The sequence below is a fragment of the Nannospalax galili genome, unplaced genomic scaffold, assembly GCF_000622305.1.
Source record: "Nannospalax galili isolate Female #2095 unplaced genomic scaffold, S.galili_v1.0 scaffold899, whole genome shotgun sequence".
NCBI classification, from domain to species: domain Eukaryota; kingdom Metazoa; phylum Chordata; class Mammalia; order Rodentia; family Spalacidae; genus Nannospalax; species Nannospalax galili.
In genome coordinates, this window is record NW_008343202.1 from 299,652 (window position 1) to 322,699 (window position 23,048).

Below are 23,048 nucleotides of genomic sequence, written 5' to 3' on the forward strand. Positions count from 1 at the left end.
AACTTGACTGGACTTAGAATCACCCAGGAGACATACCTTGGCACATGTCTGTGAGGGAGTTTCTAGACTGGGCTAACTGAGGAGGGAAGACCCACCCTGAATGCGGGCAGCACCATCCCACAGACTGGGGTGTGGACTGAATAAAAAGGAGAAAGTGAGCTGAGCACCAGCATTCATCTCTCTCTCTGCTTCCTGACTGTGGATGCCATGTGAGCAGCTGCCTCACACTCCTGCCGCCATGCCTTCCCACCATGATGTGCCCTCAAACTGTGAGCCACATAAACCCATCCTCCTTAAGTTGCTTTTGTCGGGTGTTTTGTCACAGCAATGAGGACGACGATCCTACTGAAATTCTTCTTTAAGGAGATTGTTTTTTGTTTCTTGGGTTTTTGTTTTTTTTTGTTTGTTTGTTTGTTTGTTTTTGGTCTTTTTGAGACAGGGTCTCCCTGTAGCCCCAGCTGTCCTGGAACTCACTATGTAGGCCAGGCCAGCCTTGAACTCACAGAGATCCACCTGCCTCTGCCTCCCGAGTGCTGGGATTAAAGGTGTGCACCACCACGTCTGGCGATTACTTTGTTTTTTGCAACAAGGTTTCTCTATGCAGCCGAGGTTGGTCTAGAATTTGTGGTGATCCACTTGCCTCTGTATGAGGGCTGGGATTACAGGAGTGGGTCACTGTAAAGAACCAGTGATATGCTTTGAGTATATATTTAGTTTAAGATTTTTTATTTTATGTGTTTGCCTGCATGTTGTATGTGTATCACATGAGTAGAGGCCAGAAGAGGACTCCAGATCCCCTGAAACTGGAATTATGGATGGTTTTAGATGCCATGTGTGTGCTGGGAACTAAACCTGTGTCCTCTGCAAGAGCAGCCAGTGCACTTGACTGCTGGGCCATCTCTCCAGCCCCACTGAGTATGAGTTTATAAAAACAAAGAATCACGCCAAAGGAGAAACACTCATGGATTTATATGCAAGCCTAACTTATCTCAGAAAGACAGAAATTCCTATTACATGCAGATACAGTAAGATAAGGCAGTCTCTAACTCTTGACCTCTGAGCCCAGTCATGTAAAATCCAAAGTCTCTTCAGTCCTCTACTTGGTAAATTAAAGATTAACAAATAACTAATTTTCTAATAATTAGGGATATCTTCAGATATCTCCAAATCATGCTTTTTGGTTTTGGTTTTGGTTTTTGGAAACAGCACCTCACGTAGCCCAGGCTCATTATTATGCAGCCTAATGAGCTTCAACTCCTGATCCTCCTGAATCCACCTTGTGAGTGCTGGGATGACACCATGCCCAGCTCCAAATCGGACTTTCTCTTCAACTGGCCTGGATAGTCTAGACATAGGCAGCAGCTGACCTAGAAGGTGTGTGCAGCTTACACAATTCTCTCTCACACACACAGACACACACAGACACAGATACACATACACAGAAACACACAGAAACACAGAAATACAGACACATACACATAGACACACACACACTCACACTGACACATATGCAGACATGCCACACACAACATATGCACACATAACATACAGATGCAGAGACATGCATGACACAGGCATACATGCTGACACACATGGCATACACACATTACACAGACACACAGACATACACATAACACAGATACACACAGGCACACACAAATACAGACAGGCACATAGACATACATGACACGGATATAGAGACATAATTATGACACAAACATACACACGACAGTCATTCACATAGACACACAACACAGACACACACACATGACTCAGACACACAAATATGCACACAGACACACATAGTGCAGGGGGCAGAATGGTGTCACACTAAAAAGAAAAATCATGGTATTCAGGAGTGCTATGGTGGCCACCCCTACAGATGGTGAAGTTGGAACTTGGCAGAAGACTCAGATGAGTTCTGTAATGCTCACTCCAGATGGCCATTGGCAGGGATTGCTGGTGTGCTGAACCAAGATGCCCATTGCTGAATATTAACTACCCACAACCCAGCTTCCTTAGAATAACCATAAAAATGGCTTCTGCTCAGTGACTTACAGACTTCATTAAACTGAGCTTCAGGTGAATTGTAAAAAGCAAGTAATAATAACAATCAAGGTATCATTAGGAAAATACAGCTGGAAAACCATTTACTAACCCTACACACAAAAACGTGGAAGAGGGTTTACAGACAAGTCAAGAGATGACCTTGACTTTAATTTAAATACTGCTTGTGAGGTATGGTGAGTTTCACAATTGGGTGGAGTAGTTAACTCTAAAAGTTCCTCAAAGCACAAAGATTTCAGATAAGATCTTATATTCTTAATGACTGTGGGAGATATTTTAATACTTTATTATTAGTAAATAACAAATCATGAGGTGCTAAAGGGGACTTGGTGTGAATATGTACTGCACACTGTGGTTTATTAAACCTTGCTGTTGTCTCATGTAGCCCAGGCTGGGCGCCAACTCACTACGTAGCCAAGGATGACACTGAACTCCTGATCTTCCTGCCTCAGCCTCATAAGTGCTAGACTTACAGGTGTATACCATCACACCCAGTCCAAAACTCTTCTAATAAAAATCTTTATTATATTATTCAGAAATTTTCTAATTTTTTTAGACAGGGTCTCATGTAGCCCAGACAGGCCTTGAACTCCCTATATGGCTTGAGGATGACCTTGAACGCCTGCCTCTACCTCCCAAGTGCTGGGATTATAAACGTGCACCACCACACTTGGTTTATGCAGTGTTGGGGGGAGGGCACAGAACCCAGGGCTTCATGCATGTTAGACAAGTACATCATCTAATGAGCTGCATCCCCAGTCCTGAATTTTCTACTCTTTAATGGTCACAACGAACTGTCAAACAGAAGTTAAGTATCTATGCTGGTTAATCTTTACTTTCAACTTGACGGGATTTGGAATCACCTAGGAGATACACCTTAGGATCTAACTGTCAAGTTTTTCCAGTGAGGATTGGGACAGGAGGGAAGACCTGAATGTAGCTGGCACTATCCCACGGACTAAGGACTCAAACTAAACAAAAAAGAAGAAAGGAGGGCTGGGAAATGGCTCAGCTGGTAAAGGTGCTTGCCACCAAGTCTGATGAGCTGTGTTTGATACCCAGGTCCCTCATGGTGGAATCAACTCCTAAAAGCTGTCCTCAGATTTCCACATGCACACCACACACTCACACGCATACACACACACACACACACACACACACACATGCGCACACACACACACACACACATGCGCGTGCGCACACACACACACACACACACACACACACACACCCTATCTTGTCTGCTTACAGATCTGCCCAGTTGTGAACAAGCAGCTACACACTCCCACCACCATGCCTTGCCCAAAATGATGGATGCTTACCCAGAATAAACCTGTCCTCTCTTAAGTTGTACCTTACAGAGTATTCAATTGCAACCATAAGAAAAACAACTGATAGGGAATATATGCGGTACTGGCGAGACCCTGACCCTGACCCTGACCTCCAACCTTTGCATGGACAGACAGGGAACCCATGAAGCTGACATCATTTAGGAGGGCACATTCTGCTAGAACTGAGCCCTGTGGGCAGTTTTGGTATTAACAGAGAAAGGCTTAAAAACTATTTGGCAACAAATAACTATCAAACATTTCCTGTTCTTAGGCAGAGAGCACAAAGACAAAACTTCATTTACTGCAAACAGTGAGGACTAAGAATCCTGGGCTAGCAAATGAAGGCCCCATTTAAGCATAATGAGGCCAAAATATACGTGATAATTTACAGGGAATATAAAAGAAAAAATACCTTCCAGGACTGGCAATGAAAAGAGGAAATTGATACAATACAGAAACAGTTTATATCAGTTTATTTTACATAGAAGAGCCAAATGGAAGGCACTCAGGTCATTTGCTGAGTCCAGGAACAGGTCATTCCACTGAATTCTCAACACAAACCTCTAAAACAATTATTATTTTAGTGGGCATGGTGGTGCACACCTGTAATCCTAGCACTTGGGAGGCTGAAGCAGGAAAATAGAAAGTTGCACGTGAGCTTACACAACCAGGCCCTATTTTCCCCACTCCACCCCCCAGCCCCACTGCCCCCCTTCACTATATATATATGTGTATATATATGTATATATATATATATGTGTGTGTGTGTGTGTGACCAATTTTAGCACCAGTAATTTAGTTTCAAAGGTGATGTGACCTGTCCCAGACTATACTGGATATACTGGAACATGCTGAATATGTATCAACAACTGTGGAGCTGGTGAGATGGCTCAGAGAATAAAGGCACTTACTGCCAAGATTGACCACCTGAGTTTGATCTTCAGGACCCAGAGGTGGAAGGAGAGAACTGACTTCCCCAAGATGTCCTTTAACCTCCACACATGCCCATAAAGACAAACAAACACAATTATCTTCAAAATAAAATGACAAAGCAGGTAGAAAATGGAAGACAGAATTTCTTAATCTGGTTAGGTCAATAAAACAAAACTAAATGCTAAAAAGAAGTTGAATAGCGAAGGGTTTTTTTTTTTGTTTTTTCTGTGTGTGTGTGTGTGTGTGTGTGTGTGTGTGTGAGCTGGCAGATTGACTCTCTTTCCCCTTCCACCATGTGGGTCCTGGGATTTAACTCGGGTCCTCAGGCTTGGCAGCAAGCACCTTTACCTGTTGAGTCATCAAACCAGGCCCTGTTTTTGTTTTTTTTGAGACTTGTATTCTAGGACTTGAATTCCCTATGTAGCTGACAATGACCTTGAATTCCAGATCCCCCTGCTTCCACCTCCCAAGTGCTGAGATGACAAAGCGTATACCACCTCACCCAAATTACTTCTACTTTGAAGTCCCAGAAATGAATTAAAAAATGTTCAGCTGAAATGCAGCTGACGGGCAGAACTGCACAAGTTTGCAGAGCTGAAGACCTGAGCATGGTAACTAGCCAGGGGCCAGTCTGGGGGCATGCACTATTAACCTTGAACCAAACCTCCCTAAGGTTCAGGGGAAACTTTTCCTTTGTCAAGAGTAGGAATAGTCATGACTCAAGACTTCTAAGTGCTGCTCTCTGCCTGTGAGTAAGCATTCCTAAGCCGCCCTGCCCTGCCCGCAGGTGAAAGACGTCTTCTGTTCTTTAGGCTCTCTCTGGAGCTATGGAAATCACCAGCATAATCTCTCATCCTCAGATCATGAGGGCTCTACTTACAGACCTGAAACACCAGTAGTGTTCAGGAAGGTGTTTCACCTAACAGCCTGCCATATTGGTTCTCAACAAAGGATTTTTAGAGAAGCCATCGCCTCCTCCTCCTCCTGCTCTTCCTCTTCCTCCCAATTGTCTCCATGGCCTCCATTTTAAAAATACTTTATTTTTAATTATGTGTCTCATGTATATATGTTCATGTGTATGCAGGTGCCCACAGAAAGGCCAGAAGGTGTTGGCTCCCCTGGAGCTGGAGTTCAGGAGGTTGTGAGTCAACCTATATGAGTGCTGGGAACTGACCTTGGGTCCTCTGCAGGAAGATGACAGCAAAGAAGGTGCCTTGTGAAATACTAACTAGCTTCCTCCTACTGAGTAGGAAAAACGCACCTGCTTACTCACCACCCGTTTACTCACTGACTGTTCTTTATTTTGAAGGGTTTTTGCTGTTTTTTTTTTGTTTTTTTTTTTTTTGAGGTGCTGGGGATGGAACCTAGAGCCTCTTACAACCTAGGCCAGCACTCTGTTGCTGAGCCATGCCCCCAGACCCATTTCAGTCTCTGGGTTTCAGGAAGCAACATGTAAAACCAGGCGCAGTGGCACACACCTTTAATCCCAGCACTTGAGAGGCAGGGGCAAGTGGATCTCTGTGAGATGGAGGCCAGCCTGCCTGGTCTATGTACAAGTTCTAGGCCAAGTGGGGCTATAGAGAGACCCCATCTCAGAAAAAAAAAAAAAAAACCCTCCACAAAAACAAAAACAGTAAGGGGGGGTGCATGCCTGAAACCCCAGCCCAGGGGAGGCTAAGGGAGGAGCACTGGTGATTCAAGGTAAGCCTGGGCTATAGAATGAGTTCAAGGGCAGCCTGGGAAACTGAGTAAAATCTTGTTTCAAATAGAAAGAGAAGGGCTAGATGTAGCTCAGTGGTACAGAGCTTGCATAGCACGCACGAGAGCCTGGGTTCCACCCACAGTGCATGCCTGAAACCCCAGCCCAGGGGAGGCTAAGGGAGGAGCACTGGTGATTCAAGGTAAGCCTGGGCTATAGAATGAGTTCAAGGGCAGCCTGGGAAACTGAGTAAAATCTTGTTTCAAATAGAAAGAGAAGGGCTAGATGTAGCTCAGTGGTACAGAGCTTGCATAGCACGCACGAGAGCCTGGGTTCCACCCACAGAATGGCAAACAACCCAATAAACATTCCATATATTCTACTGTGTGTGAGTGTACAGGCGTGTGCATACTATGGCGCACATGTGGAGGTCAGAGGACAACTCTATGGAATTGATTCTCCCTTTCCACCTAATCAAACTCATTCATCAGGCTTTTCTCACAGAACCAGTGTACCAGCCTCACATGTTTTCTTTACCCATTCATCTGCTAATGGAAACCCAGGCTGAGTCCATATCTTGGCTATTAAGAATAGTTGTAAAGATGGATGAGCAGGTGTCTCTATGGAGTGCTGACAGTACAAGATCACACTGAGGAGAAGGGACAGGCTGGTGTGACTGTGTTTTCCCCATAAGACAAGAGGGGATAGGTTCCATTACACTCTATTATTAAAAACATTTTAGGAGAAGGGGTGAAATGGCTCAGTGGGCAAAGGCACATCAGCTAAGCCTGATGACCTGCGTTTGATCCCCAGGTCATACAGATGGTAGAAGGAACTGACACTTGAAAGTTGTCTTCTGACCTCCACATATACACCATGACACATACAGACATGCACACACAAATAAATAAGTAATAAATAAAATGTAATAATTTTGAAAAGAAAAGCTTAAAAGGCTGGAGAGATGGTTCAGTAAGTTAAGTGCTTGCTGTACAAGCAAGTTCCATCCCCAGAACGCATGTAAAAAAAGCCAGGCATGTTGGCACATGCTTACAATTCCAGCACTGGGAGACAGAGACAGGTAGATCCCTGGGACTTGCTGGCCAACCAGCCTAGCCAACTCAGTGAGTTCCAGGCCAATGAGATTCTGTTTCAAAAAAACAATATGGACAGCACCACAGGAATGACACCTAAGGTTTACTTCTAGCTGCCCCCCACCCAGAGACTCACACTTATGCACACATGCATGCACACACATACACAAATGTGCACACACATATGTGTACATATGCATATACACATGCACACATACACATGGACACATGCAAACACACACACACACACACACACACAGATTTCACTATAGCTTGTATACAAATTTCTCTAAGGATTTAAAATTGTCAAACCTCCCAAAGCAGCTATCTCATTTTTGTGGACTTCTGCTGACTACAGTACTCACTTCTCCAATAGCTCATCCCTACCATGTTTTATCCTCCAGTGCTGTAGTGAGGGCTACTACGAGACGAGAGCTCCAAATGCCATTCAATGTAGGAATACAGCAACAGAGCTGGAACTTGTTTGAAAGAAACTGTGTGGTTACAGCACAGCTTTCTCTATTCTCTAGTCATGTTGACAGATGCCCAACACACAAAAACCCCATTAGAGAATTATACTGTTTAACAAGTAGCCATCTTTTTTCAAAAAAATAATACTGGCTACTGCCAGAAGTGACAGTACACAACTATAATCCCAGCACTTAGGAAGTGGAGGCAGGAGGATTAGGAGTTCAAGGTCATTCTTGGTTCCACAGTGAATTTGAGGTTTACATCAGACCCTTTTTTTTTTTTTAAAAAAAAAAAAAAAGATCAAAATTAATATTTGTCGATTATTTTTTTCTAATCGTAAAATGTTCACTGTAGAAAACATGACTTCAGGAGCTGGAGAGATGACTCAGAGGTAAGAGCACTGGCTGCTCTTGAAGACGACTTGAATTCAGTTCCCAGCACCCACATGGTGGTTTACAACCACCTACAACTCCAGTACCAGGGGATTCATGCCCTCTCTGGCCTGCACAGGCATACACAATGGTAAACTGACATACATGAAGGCAAACCACTCATACCCATAAAATAGAAAGAATAAAATCTTTCAAAAAAGAAAACATGACTTCAAAAGAGAGACACAGAAAAGAGAAAGGCAAAAGGAAGAGATGGGCTCTTGTGATCCAGCCAAGCATCATAAAATCAGATTTGACTGTGGTGTAATTTGAGGCAGCATTTTTTAATAGCTAAATCATAAATTAAGACATCACTAACCTCTGCTGCTGGAGAACTTTTCTTGAACCAGGACATATATTTTCAAATGCAGTTTGTATCTGTGTGTCATTAAAACTTTTGCCAACAGAAACCTTTGAGAGTGATTTCAAAAGAAGAGTGTCGGGCTGGACCAGAGACAAGATGAAGCCCCTAGGAGGGCAAGCAGCCCAGGGTCCCCACCTCCCCACACTTTGACAGAGACCTGTGCAAACTGCAACCCCCTCTGAGTACACAGGGAATATTCAATTTCAAGACCACGCACTGAAAAAGCAAGATTTAGCTTTCAGAGACAGATTTTCCTATCACCTTCAGCCATTCTTCGGAAACTCACTAGCCCCAAAAAGCCTTTGACCACCTCACCCAGATGAATTCCGAGCCATTACTTCTAGCTCTGCCTTAGCCCCCAAACTATTTTTTTTAATATTTTACTATTTATTTATTTATTTATTTATTTATTTATTTATTTATTTATTTATTTATTGTGTGTATGGATATTTTGCATGCATGTATATAAATGCACCGTGCCAGAAGAGGGCATCAAATCCCATGGAAGGCATGCACCACCACATCCAGCTATTATTTTTATTTTATGTGTATGAATGTAGTGCCTGCATGTAAGTGCACCCGTCTTGTGCAATACACTTGGAGGTCAGAAGAGGGCCTCGGATCCCCTGGAATTGGAGTTACAGATGGTTGTTAGCCACCGTCTTACCACTGAGCTATCCCTCCAGCCTCCTCTCCCCCAAACTATTTTGACAGAACTTGTGGCCTCTTCAAACCTATACTAGAATATTTAAAGACCCCAAATTTAATATGGCCAGCAAGGGAACTTGGAAAACTCCTTCACCAAATTACCCAGGTTTTCTCTACCTTAGTGAATGGTTCCACCTTCCATGTCACTTAACCAAAGACCTCCATGCAATTTTGTTTATTAATTAACATTTATTTATGTTTTTGTGAGATAAGATCTCATTAGCCCAGGCACATCTCAAACTCACTATTTAGCCAAGGATGAGCTTGACCCATAATCCTCCTGCCTCCACCTCCTGGATGCTGAGATCAGAGGCATGTGTCACATGCCCAGCTTTTATTCCCCCCCCAGTCTGTGTGTGTGTGTGTGTGTGTGTGTGTGTGTGTGTGTGTGTGTATGTGCACATTTGCCACAGTGTAGAGGTCAGAAGACAACTTTGGGTGTTGGCCCTTGCCTCTGCCTTGTTTTGGACAGGGTCTCATTGTTTGCCTCTTGTACACAGCCCACCAGCCTGGGCTACATAGTGAGTTCCAGGCTAGCCTGGGCTACAAATAAAAACTTAAAGAAGCCAGGTGTAGTGGCACACGCCTTTAATCCCAGCACTCAGGAGGCAGAGGCAGGCGGATCTCTGTGAGTTCAAGGCCAGCCTGGTCTACATAGTGAGTTCCAGGACAGCTGGGGCTACAGGGAGACCCTGCCTCAAAAAGCCAAAAAAAAAAAAACACAAAAAATGTCTTTTAGCTTATATAGCTGAGGGACTGTTTAAAAATCTTCAGAGTTAAGAACAGGGAAAACGAGCAGCAGCCGAGTGGAAACCAGCCCAGCCCCAGCCTAGGCTCCTAGTTAAGATGACAGGAGGGTATGACTCCTTAAACCATCACCCTACACCTACAATAGGTTTGAAATTTTTCATAGTAAGAGTTTAATGACTACCACACATTTCTTGGCTTGCTGTGGCTACAGGGTACAGGCTCATCTTGTGTTGACCATCTCAAATCAAAGATTTTTTTTAACTTTTTAAGAAAGTTTTATTTATTATTTTTATTTTAGGTGTATGTATGTGTTGCCTACATGTAGGTAAATGCACCCCTGTTGTGCAATGCCCGCGGATGTCAGAAGAGGCCGTCAGATCCCCTGGGACTGGAGTTATGGACAGTTGTTAGCTGCCATGTAGGTGCTGGGATTCGGACTTGGGTCTTCTGCAAGACTAACCAGTGTTCTTAACTGCTGAGCCATCTCTCCAGCCCCCAAAGATTATTTTTTTAATTTTTATTTATGCATGTGAGTGTGTATGTGTCTGTGTGTCTATGTGTACTTAAGTGCAGTACCCATGGCAGCCAGAAGACTGCATCAGATCTCCATGGAAATGGAGTAAGAAGTGGTTGTAGGCCACCCAACATGGGTGCTAGGAACTGAACCCAGGTTGTTTGTTCAAGCAGCATACTCTCTTAACCACTGAGCCATCTATCCAGCCTCAGTAGAAGCTCTCAAAGAGCAACAGCTTGGTCTTCAACGCAGCCGCCCCAGTGCCCAGGAGAAAGCCAGCATCTCAAAGAGAAGCTGCAGCCTAACACTCTAGCCTGGCCCTCGCTTGCTGTTCAGAAAGCTTTTCTCAAGCTTTTGGCTAGCCAGGCCTCAGCCACAGCATGCCACCAGCCAGAAGAGCTCACCTTCACCTCAATGAAGTCAGGGTTTCCCAAGGACACAAGCTCAGCATAGGCCTGGAGTTCATCCACATTCCAACACTTCACAAGCGTCAGTCTGTAGACTGTTCGTTGTTGCTGAAATGGAAGAAAACAAAATTTGATTTTAATCTCAGTGGGAGTCATGGAGTCAAGAGCATTTCTACAGTGTTCTCTATCCAGAGAACCAAGGTCAGTTCAACTAAGGTTACCTTTTAAAAACTATTTTATTTTTATTTCTAAGTACAAGAGTGTGTGTGTGCGTGTGCATGCACACGTGTGTGTCTATGTGTAGGTTTGTGCATGTGAGTGCACAGAAGGCCACAGAAGCCAGATGAAGGTGTTGGAGCCTCTGGAGCTAGAACTATAGGTGGTTATGAGTTGCTATTTGGGTGCTGGGAACTGATCTGGGTCCTCTGCAAGATTAGCAAGTGCCATCCCTCCAGTCCCTGAAGTTACATTTTGCAGACAGATGGAAAACAACATCAAGGATGTAAAAAGCTTCTCACACACCTTATAGGGGGAGGGCACAGACATTAGCAACTGTCTTCTCTCTTCTTCACAGTATCTAACACTGTGTCAAGCACCCAAAGGCTTCTGAACACATATACACTGAATTAGATTTTGGTAAAAAATAGCCGGTTGCCCAGTGGTGTAGCCACTGCTAAGTTGCCTAAAAACCTGTAAACAACACACTGTGTGGTGACACTGGGTCACATACAGAAAGACATTAAAGTAGAGGTACTAATTGGGAAGAGAAGGGGGCTCAATGGAGGTAGGAAAGGGAGCAGAGCTGGTAACATATACATGTATGCAAAAGTCACAGTGAAACCCACTGTCATGCATAATTAATACATGCTAATAGAAAGTCTTTAGAAAAAGAAAAGAGCAAGTTGATGAAATCGTTTTAGGCCATGGAAAATTAAATAAACCTTGTGCTCTCAAACAATGATCACTCGGATTGTTAATGATAAAAATTATCACTCTTTTCTTCCCTGCTTTCTTGTTATTAATAATCTCTTGGCATTTCTTGTTGCTGGGAAAATCTTGTTCATGGATGATCACTATTGGTCTACCATTGAACCCAAAGAGACACAGGACTTTCAAAAGGTTACCAGTCACAGAAGCCTGTGAAAGCTTATGGAAGCTGACCACCTGCGATGGGGCTCCCTTCCAGGACACAAAACAAACCAATAAAGATGTAAAGATATTGAAAGACCACTACTGAGGGCTTCCGATCAAATGCTGAGAACTAGCCCTTGAGGGGAAGCCTGAGCTGGGTGACTTGCTCATGGTGAGCAGTGAGCTCCAAGGTGCCTCAGGGAGCTGGTTTCAAAATAACTGAGAGAAAAGGAAGAGGAAAGAGATGAAAGACTCCAAGTTCCTGACTGAAGTTTGAGAAACTCATAATTCATAAAGAAGAAATGAGACCTTTCATTTGTTTGCTTGTGACAAGTGTCGGTCAGTTCAGGCTGGCCTTTAACTCACTAGGTTGCCAAGGATGACGATTATCTTGTCTCCACCTCCTGAGAGCTGGGATGGCAGGCCTGCCCACTGCACCCTGCATATCTGAGATCTTTCATGAAGAAAACTTAGTGATGTTTAATGAGTATCTGCCAGGCACCTCAAATGCATTCACTCACATATACTCAGAACATCTTTGGAAAGACATTTTACCAAGTAGGAAAAGACAGGAATTTTCCAGATTCCATTTAAACAGCTGGCATGCTTCAAAGACTGAGGCTAAAACACATCAGTTGGGGTTGGAGAGATGACTCAATGGTTAAGGGCATTTGCTGCTCTTGCAGAGGATCCAAGTTCAGTTCCCAGCATCCAATTCAGGCAGTTCACAACCACACAACCAGGTGTAACTCCAGCTCCAGGGGATCCAACACCCTCTTCTGGCCTCCACAGACACGCGCACGCGCACACACACACACACACACACACACACACGAATACAAATAAATTTTTAAAATGCACAGCCAACTACAGACCAGCCTCAGTTTTACTTATATACACAAGTCTTGAAACTTTTAGCAAATAAAGTTCAGTGCTGCTGAATCCTGGCATGCAAAGATGGTTTTTACCAGCTTTTGCAAGTAATACAATTCAGCATACAGAAAAGTCATCTTTTGCACAGATGCACTGTGCATACAGTTAAGAGACAACTCCAATTTTAAAAGACACAATGAACAAACCGCTGGTTAAATTTAAACATTAAAAAACACAACCTTGACATAAAGAAGAGCATTCAGTGGTTAAAAAAAAAAAAAAAAAGGAGGCTGAACTGGAGAGATGGCTCAGCGGTTAAGAGTATTGGCTGGTCTTGCAGAGAACCCAAGTTCAGGACCCAGTACCCACATAGGGGCTAATAACTGGTCTATAACTCTAGTTCTAGGGGATCTGACACCCTCTTCTGGCTTCTGTGAGCACTGCACTCATGTGCACATACACACACAGACATGCATGTGTACACATAATTTTTTAAAATAATAATAAATTTTAAAAAGAGGCATTCCCAGTTAGAAATAACAGTCTACTCTATTGTTCTATTTTAGCTTTTTCCTGAAAGATAAGCAAATCCACAAGGCCAGGATACAGATGAGGAGAAAGTGGCCAGTTTTCCAGTAAAGCTCACCTGATTTCTGAGCCTAGAATAGCAGGCTAAAATAAACGTGGGATAAAATTGAATAAAAAAAAAAAATCACACACACTTCCTCTGTGTTCAGTTCCCATGCATCTAGGATTAAAAGCGTAAATCCAGTAATCCTACTGCTTGGGAGACTGAGACAGGAGTGCTGCAAGTCCAAGGCCAATGTGAGCTAAAGTGAGTTCCAGGCCAGCCTAGGCCACAGAATGCAACCCTCTCTCCAAAAAATAAAACAGAACTAAAAAGTATTAATCTCTGTAGAACTTAGAGCTAAGCATAGCAGAAATAAATTATACCCAGTAGGAGTGATTCTCTGCTAGCAGAGACCAATGACAGAATAGAAAGCAGAGAATATCCATTTAAACACTTCTATTGGGCTAGAGAGATGGCTCAGCAGTTAAGAACACTGGCTGTTCTTGCAGAAGATCCAGGTTTGAATCCCAGTACCCACATGGCAGCTAACAACTGTCCGTAACTCCAGTTCCAGGGGATCCGACAGCCTCTTCTGACCTCCATGGGCACTGCACTACATAGGTGCACTTACCTACATGCAGACAATACATGCATACACATAAAATAAAAATAATAAAATGTTTTTTTTAAAAACATTTCTATTAAAAACTCAATCATGGGGGCTGGAGAGATGGCTCCATAGTTAAAAGCACTGGCTGCTCTTGCAGAGGATCTGGGTTCAGTTCCCAACACCTACATGGTAGCTAACAACTGTCTGTAACTCCAGTTCCAAGGAATCTGATTCCCTCTTCTGGTCTCCATAGGCACAGGTATACACATGGTGCACTTACATACATGCAGACAAAACACTCATACATATAAAATAAAAATAAACACATCTTATAAAAACAAGCAAACGAAATCAACACTGGGCTGGAGAGATGCTTCAGTGGGTAGAATGCTTGCTGCATACTCATGAGGACCGGAGTTCAGATTCCCACAACCCACATAAAAGGCTGGGCATAGGACTAGAGAGACAGCTCAGTGATTAAAAGCATTGGCTTCTCTTTCAGAGGACCCAGCACCCACAAGTGGCTAACAACTACCCGTAACTCCATTTCCAGGGAACCAGATGCTCTCCATGGCCACACAGTACTGCTGGGGGCAGAGACAAGAGGCTCTCTGGGGCTTACTGAAAGTCAGCCTAGCTCCAACTTCAATGAGAGAATCTGTTTCAAAGGAATAAGGTAGAGAGTGGCAATGCAGGACACTCAACATCCTCCTCTGGCCTCCACACACATATGGGCATCTCTCTCTCTCTCTCTCTCTCTCTCCCCTCTCCCTCCCTCCCTCTCCCTTTCTCCCCAAAACTAAACTAAACAAGCGTTAATCTCTTTAGCACTTACAGGCAACCCTGGTAGAAATAAATCTTATCAAGTAGGAGCAAGACCAAAGACAGAATAGAAGGCAGAGAATATTCCATTTAAACACCTCTATTAAAAGCTTAATGATTCATTTATGAAATTATATGCAAGACAGTAAATTGAAAAAAAAAAACAGTTCTAAAAGACCTAAACAAAGCTGTCTCCTCAAAGAAAGGGATGGATTTATAGAGGGAATGCAATTCCCAGAGGAGTTTATGATTCCTTTGAACAAATAACCTGACAATGAAGCCAAAGAGAAATGTGAAGGATTTGTCAGCACTTGCTGCATGCCAGCTGCTGTTACAAGTGTTTTCTGTCTTGCAAAGATTCTGGTATCTGTCTAGTTTTCAGAACAGAGTCTTATGATGAATACATGATTATTATCTTCACCTGATAGATACGAAATCAAAGTTCAGAGTAGGTAAGTAAGCTGCCCAAAGCCACACAGTGGCAAAGCAGGCAATCAGGGATATGATCCAAGCAACAGAAACCCCGCAAGCTCCCGCTTACTCCCCTCTTCATCCTCACTCTCTCATTTTGCTAAACCTTGTAAAATTGTGAGATAAACCACACAAATACTACAGAGGATGTGCCTCAGTTGGTAAAATGCTTGCCTACCACGCAAGAGGCCCTGGGTTCCATCCCTAACACTGTATAAACCAGGTGTGGTGCATATCTGTACTGATGGAGGCAGGAGAATCAGGAGTTCAAGGTCATCAAAAAGGGAGGGAGGAGGCCTGGGGGTCTGGAGAGATGATTCAGTGGTTAAGAGTGCTTGCTGCTCTTACAGAGGACCTGGGTTCAGTTCCCAGTTCACAGCTGCCTATAACTCCAGCTCCGAGGGATGTGATGTCCTCTTCTGGCCTCTACAAGCACCGTACTCGTGTGCACAGACCCACACATAGACAAAATTAAAATGTTTTTTTAAGAGTGTATGTCTATGATTAAATGCATATTCCACTTTGATCTTTCACTGTAATAATAATCAGTATTTACACATGGTAAGGGTCTTTCTCTGGTTCTTATATCCTTTTTCTGGTATGTTCCACAGATCAGATTGTTCATGCTTGTTCCAACTGCATTGCTTTAACACTGTTGCTTGGTAATAAAATTTGCTATTCAGTAGCAATAGTGGTACTCAATCAGGGCAATTTGTAATGGGGCCACTGTGTGCGTACACGTGTGTGCACACATGCACGTGAATGCACTACCTGTGGCGGCCAGAAGAGGGCATTGGAGCCCCTGGAGCTGGAGTCAGGATCCCCTGAGCCACCCAATGTGGGTGCTAGGAACTGAACTCAAGTCCTCTGCAAGAGTGGCCAGTGCTCTTAACTGCTTAGTCCTCTCTCTAGCCCCTACTCTGTTACATTTTGAAGGTTCCTTCCACAGATCTGCTCAAACGGTGGTATCTTGAGGTTTCTGGATTTCACCAGTGGGGTTGTTACTGCCATCTAGTGGGCAGATGCTAGGGTTGCTACTGAACATGGAATAATCACAAGCTGGTGGCCAGCCCCTTCCTGCAAATAATCACTCAGCCTAAAAGGCCAGTGGAGCCAGAGCTGAGAAATTCCATTAGAGCAGGTCTTCCTGTGTCCATCAACGGAGTCATGGCTGATATTGCATTTGCTTAATGTCCATATCATACACAAAAACATACAGCATCCTTTGCAATTTTCTGAAAAAGACTTATTTTAATTATGTGTATGTATGTGTCTATGTACATGAGCACAGTGCTCAGAGGCCAGAAAAGGGCATTGGACCCCCGGGAGACGGAGTTACAGATGGCTGTGAGCCACCTGACATGAGTGCTGGGAAGGATCCCAGGTCCTCTGCAAGAGCAGCCAGTGCTCTCAACCACTGAGCATCTCCCCAGCCCCTCTGTGAGATTTTTAACTTTTTAAATTAAATTTTTTGGAGGGGGAGGGGCAGCAGTTTATTTGAGAGCAAACAGACCGCTGGGGCTGCCTCTCGGGGAGCAGGGAAACAGCAGCGAGCAGGGGACATCAGACATCTTTTATAGGCAGTCAAGTGGTTCAGTAACTTCCCATGATGTATGCTAGGCAGTTCAGCTCAGATTGGTTGGTCTCCCAAAAAGCAGAGGGACTTTCTCAGGGCTAAGTTCAAATCCACCATTTTTGAATGCTGGGTGCTATGCCACCATTTTAGAAACCTGCCGGGAACCTAACATTCCAGCCTTTTGTTGATAATAGGAGGCAATGGTGGTCTTTCTTTAGCTACTTCCTGCTGGACAGGGACAAAGAGGGGTGATCTCAAAAGGCTGGAACATTGGTCTGGAGTGTGGGGTCAGGGGGGCAGGAGGTAGTAGGAAGACCTGAAGGAATTTGGTTAAGAGCATCTGGTTCACTGACTATCAGGTCATCTCACTGATTCTGTCCTGAAAAAAAAATGTTTAAAAGGCACAGAATAATCATTATTATGAGGAGGATGGATATCAGTGGGTTGAGAGGGGGAAGAAGTAAAAAGGCAAGAGTAGTTAGGCACAAATTCTAGGCAGGGAATCAGGAGGAGTCAGAACAGGCTGAATTTTCAAATCAGAGTTTCTCGATGAGGGCTTCCAAAAGCATCCATCTACTAGGTTTCTCCTCATTTTTCTTTTGGCTGCCATGGCTGGACTCAAGGTTTGCTTTTCAGGCAGTCAGAGTTGTTGGAGTGTGATTTCCCTCTCAAATGACCTCTAGACAGGGAGAGCCATCATTTAATTTTTAGATAAGAATAGGTTTTTTCTTTTGGTTCCAGGTAGGGGCTTCAGAGTTGATCAGACCAGGATTTGAAGTCTGACACCTGAGCAGCATTTTCTTAGTAAGAACAAATTATTCATGAGAAATTGTCTAAATAGCATCTTACATGAACTTAAGCCTAATGTCTGGGAAGTTCAATACTTTGGACTCTTAAAGAAATATATCAATCATTTAACTCTTTTTTTAATTAAATTTTTAATTTCTGGGGCTGGAGAGATAGCTCAGTGGTTAAGAGCATTGACTGCTCTTGCAGAGGACCCGGGTTCAATTCCCAGAACCAACATGGCAGCTACAAACTGTCTTTAACTCCAGTTCCAGGGGAATCTGAAGCCCTCTTCTAACCATCCATGGCATTGCATGACATGGGTGCACTCAACATACATGCAGGTAATACACCCATACACATAAAATTAGTAAAAATAAAATATTTTAAAATTTGAGAGAGAGAGAGAGAGAGAGAGAGAGAGAGAGAGAGAGAGAGGTGTGCTGGTACATATTTGTGTGAATTCAGGCAGGTGTGTGCCATAGCACACATACAGAGGCCAGAGGAAAGCCTGGGTTGTTGGTCCTGATCTTTCATTTTATTTGAGACAAGATCACTTTTGTTGTTCACCACTGTGGACACCAGACCAGCTGCTCACAGAGTTTCTGGGGGTCTCCAGTCTCTACCTCCCATCTCACTGCAGGAACACCAGGATTATAGAGGCACACTATCTTGGCCAGCTTTACCTGGGTTCTAGAGATTAGAACTCAGATCCTGAGGCCTGTGCAGGGCAGCTGTTTGATCCACCAAGCCATCTCCACAGCCCTCCCTTTACTGTAAGTGTCCTAGGATCTCCAGCAACTGCTCTTTTCTTCCCTAACATTGTCTGTTTACAGCTTCTCTCATTTTATTGACTGGACTTGCCAGAGAGTTGCAGCATAATAAGACTTTTTGCAAAGAGCCAGCTTTGGTTTTTATAATCACCTCTATTCTGTGGGTGTTTTTCTATTTCATTAACTTCTTTATTTCCTCCCAAGTGCTTACACTGTGGTTAATTTGCAGCTCATTTCTAACTTCCTAATATATATTGATTTTTAGCCCTTCCTTCCTAAAATAGGTACTCTATCTTTGATATATATTTCTCCTTTACTGCTGAAGAACACTGTCAAGGGGATGAGATAAAAGCTCTAGACCCTCAATGGGTTCCAGCTCACTAAGATCAGGCTTACACTGGCCACCATTTCTACTGGGAAATCAACAACCAGTCTACGTTCTGCCTTTTGGAAAGAAATCTTTCTCTCCTCCCCAAAGTCTGACATGGAGTCCTCAGCAGGCTTGCCCACCTTATTCTCAAAGCTGGGGATGGCTGGAAGACCCTTGACAGGCTTAAACAGAACTGGTTAAACAGAACTGGAAACAACTTTAAACATACTTATTTTACATACATACTTTTTACTTATTGACAGGGTCTCTTCTACTGCCCAGGTTGGCCTCAAACTCACTATGTAGCCAGGAAATGGCTGTGATGGTTAGAGTCACCTGGGAGATGGGCCTCCAGGCATGCTTGTGGGGGACTATCTTAATTATGGTGACTGACATAGAAAGACCAATCTTAACTGTGGGCTGGACCACTCCGTGGCTGGGACCCTGGACTGTGAAAGTGAAGGGAGGTCTGAGCAGCAGCATGTTCTCATTGCTCTGCTCCTGGCTGTGGAAGCGATAGGACCAGCTGCTTCAAGTTCCTGTGACTTCCCACCATGAAGGACTGTGCCTCAAACTGAGTAAGCCTTTCTATTTTTAGTTACTTTTGCCAGGTATATTATCACAAGAGAAAAAGAAAAGAAGGCCATGACCTTTACCTCCTGATCCTCTGGCCTCCAGCACCCAAGTGCTGGGATTAAAAACAGATTTTAAGGGCTGGAGAGATGGTTCAGTGGTTAAAAGTATTCCCTGCTCTTGCAGAGGATCCAGGTTTAGTTCTCAGTACCCCCATGGCGGCTAACAACTGTCTGTAACTCTAGTTCCTGGGGATCTGACACCCTCTTCTGGTCTCCACTGGTTTGCATGCATGGGTGCATTTACATACATGCAGACAACTCAGACACATTAAAAAAATAAATTAAATTGTTTTTTCCTTTTTGAGACAGGGTCTCCCTGTAGATCCAGCTGGCCTGGAACTCACTATGTAGTCCAGGCTGGCCTGGAACTCACAAAGACTCACCTGAGTGCTGGGATTGAAAGAGTGTGCCACCACACCCGGCTTAAAAATTAATTTTTAAAAAACAGGTTTTATATGTTTTTCATAGCAAGTTTACATGGCCCCTTAGTGGTAAGGTATATTTAGAACTGTGCTCAGGGTCTCTGGGCCCATCTATAAAGACCGTATTATTATCGTTATGTGGCATGCAGGGAACTAGAATGGACAGTCAATCGATTTTATATGTAAAGATCCAGGTATACAGCAAGAGAATGAGAAGGAAATTATAAATTACAACTTCTAATGCATCCTCCTATCCTCCGTTTAGGTGGTCAATTTAAGCTATAAACTGCTGTCTAAGATGATGTAAATATCCAGGAAAAGACAAAGGGCAGTGACTGCCCAGGGGTTTGTCTGCAGAAGGTCAGTCAGAGGACATGGTGACCTGTTTAAGCCACTGTGAGTCTGGGTCAGGGCAGACTTTTTCAGCAAGGCTGGACCTGGCTCTGAGGGGCTGAGCACAAGACTGGACCCAGTCCAGAAAAGAAGAGGTTCTGAGAAGCCCAGACAAGGAAGGAGAAGAGAAAGGGAGGTGGGAATGGTAGTGTCTCCCCAGCTTTTGTACCAAGACTCTAACCGAACCTCACTGGCTACAGAAGCATACTGGAGAAAGGAGGGGTGTGGTGTGGCATGGGTGGGAAGGAGTCATGTTCAGTTGAAAATGTTCCCACAGGCCCACATATTAGCATGCCTCCTCTCTAGCTGGTGGTGCTGTTTAGGGAGGCTGAGGAACCCTTGGGAGGTAGGGACTGGCTGGAGGGAGTGGAAGCTGTAAGTTCAAGGTCAGCCTGGTTTACAGTCAGGGCTACACAGTGAGACCCCATCTATCTATCTATCTATCTATCTATCTATCTATCTATCTATCTATCTATCTATCTATCTAATCTATCTCTAAATAAATAAATAAATAAATAATAAATAAATAAATAAATAAAATAAGCAAGCAAACAAAATAAAGAACTTCAGGACTTGGGAGCAAGGATCTCAAGTTCAAGACCAGCTTGGGCTACAGATTGAATTCCAGGCCAGCCTGGGCTACATGGAACTCTATTTCAAAAAAACAAAAACCAGCCAAAGCAAACGTTTAAAACAACCAAACAAAAAAGACTTAGTGTGTTTATGGATTTGTGTCAATACTCTAATGCGAGGATCAGTAAATTCTGGCCCACAGGCTGAATGAAGCCCGTCACTTGTTCTCCTACAGCCTTGAACTAGAATTGGCTTTTATGGTTGAACAATTTCAATTGATCTGATGACAGAGAATAGAAAACATAAGTACAATTAAGTAAAGGTCAACACAACCACCTTAGCAGACAGCAACACCTGCTTCCTTTCAGTGGAACTCTAACTCAACGCTGAACTCAATCTTTATTACAGTTTGAACTTTGTAAATACCAATTTATAAAGCTGTATTTCCTCCCTTACTACAGCAGTGTACCCCCACAAAATCCCTTCACACTGCCTCTAGGCATCTTAGGTGATACTTTTATTGACTGTTGTTGTTTGAGACAAGGTTTCCTGTAGCTCAGACTGAACTCGACTCCTTAAATACATGAGGAAGACCTTGCCCTACTAATCCTTGTGCCTCAGGCCTCCAGAGTGCTGGAATTACAAGCCTGTGTAACCATGCCTAGCTTTCTGTTAATCCCTGACCTGAAGAACTTGTCTCCCCAAGACCAAATACAGATCCAGTACCATCTTAACTGGGAAGAAGACATTTAAAAAAATAAAAAATGTTGAGTTCCCTCTAGCAGGGAGGGGAGGGGAACTCACTTTATAAGACTGATTTATTTATTTTAATTTTTAATTAGGCATGTTTGTCTATGTGCACATGAGTATAGTGCCCTCAGAGGCCAGAAGAGGGCACTAGATCCCCTGGAGCTGGAGTTACAGGCAGTTGTTAGTTACCCAACAGGGGTGCTGAGAACTGAACTCAGGTCCTCTGCAAGAGCAGCAAGTGCTCTTAACTGCTGAGCCATCTTTCTAGCCCAAGAGTCAAGTTTTCACATCTCAAGCATTATATACGGAAGTATTCGTAGATAAGATGATATTATGATTGCTATGTGATTTAAAATATTCCAGGGCCAGCAGGATGGCTCAGCAAGTATAGGCACTTACCACCAAACCTGATGACCCAGTTTGGAGCCCCAAGACCCACAGGGCAAGAGGAGACTCCTGCAAGTCTTCTGACCTCCACACCTGTGCTGTGGCATGCACAGATATACGCAGAGAAATAAATTCATAAATGTAAAAAATACAGCTTTAGATAAAGTAAAAACAAAATATTCTGGTATCTCCTTGTTTAAGGGGTCTGGTGAAGCAAGGGTACTGACAGGTGTCAGAGTGAAGGGTACAAGGAATATGTTACCTCATTCTCCGTTCTCTTGAGTATTTTCAGTAGTCATAACAAAAAGTTGAAAGCTATACAACTATGGGTTGGAATTCTGCAGCTTGTAATTAAGACTACAGATTCCAGATGAGGTTATTACATCCCAGGTCTATGGCTCTTAACCCCAATGATTTATGTTGACAGTTGCGATTCAAGACAAACTAGTTGAGGTAGTATGAAAACAAGACAGTCTCCTAAAATACTGCACTGAATTACTAGTAATCAGAGGGATGCAGACAGTAGCAGTAATGAGGCACCACGTGGGCTTATCAAACTGCACAGGTCTTTTTTTTATATAGCAATACTCAACACCGCCTAGACAGGAACACTCGTTCGCTGATGGTGGGAGTGTGATTCAGCACAAGTTCCTCAGAAAGCAACATGGCAACGTGATTAATCTGGAAAACATCAGAATCTGTTGACCTGGTAATCGCACTTCTACATATTTAGCCTATGACAGTGGTAAGTTTGTGAGGAGTGAGAACATGCATGCCAATCTGTCATGCTGACGTACGGCAGTCTCAAGACCAAGGAAAACTCCATGACAACAAAGATGGTATTTTAGATGACATCTGTGAGCCCCAACACAGCTGAGGAAGACACACCCGACAAGGGCAGGGCTCATACCAATGGGTGTATTAGTTTTCTTGCCTTCTAACTGTGACAAAAACACCCTGACAAAAGAAATTTAAGGAAGGAAGGGTTTACACTGTGGCTCACAAGTCAGGTTACAGCCCATCATGTCAGGGAAGGCATGGCTTCAGGAGTGTGAGATGGCTGATCACGGTGCATCCAGGGTCAAAGGCTCCTTCCTCCTTTTGATGCAGTCCAGGATCCAAGCCCAGGGAATGGT

The 23,048-nt window shown here is 43.6% G+C and overlaps 1 protein-coding gene across 1 annotated transcript in view; it reads right to left on the bottom strand.

Moving 5' to 3' along the window:
* The window catches only part of LOC103738938 (S-adenosyl-L-methionine-dependent tRNA 4-demethylwyosine synthase), a 109,021-nt gene that overhangs the window by 7,687 nt on the left and 78,286 nt on the right, over window positions 1–23,048 (bottom strand). Inside the window, exon 14 of the mRNA XM_008839139.3 lies at window positions 10,767–10,877. Within this exon, the coding sequence (XP_008837361.1) occupies window positions 10,767–10,877 (111 nt within the window). The remainder of the gene's footprint in view (window positions 1–10,766; window positions 10,878–23,048) is intronic.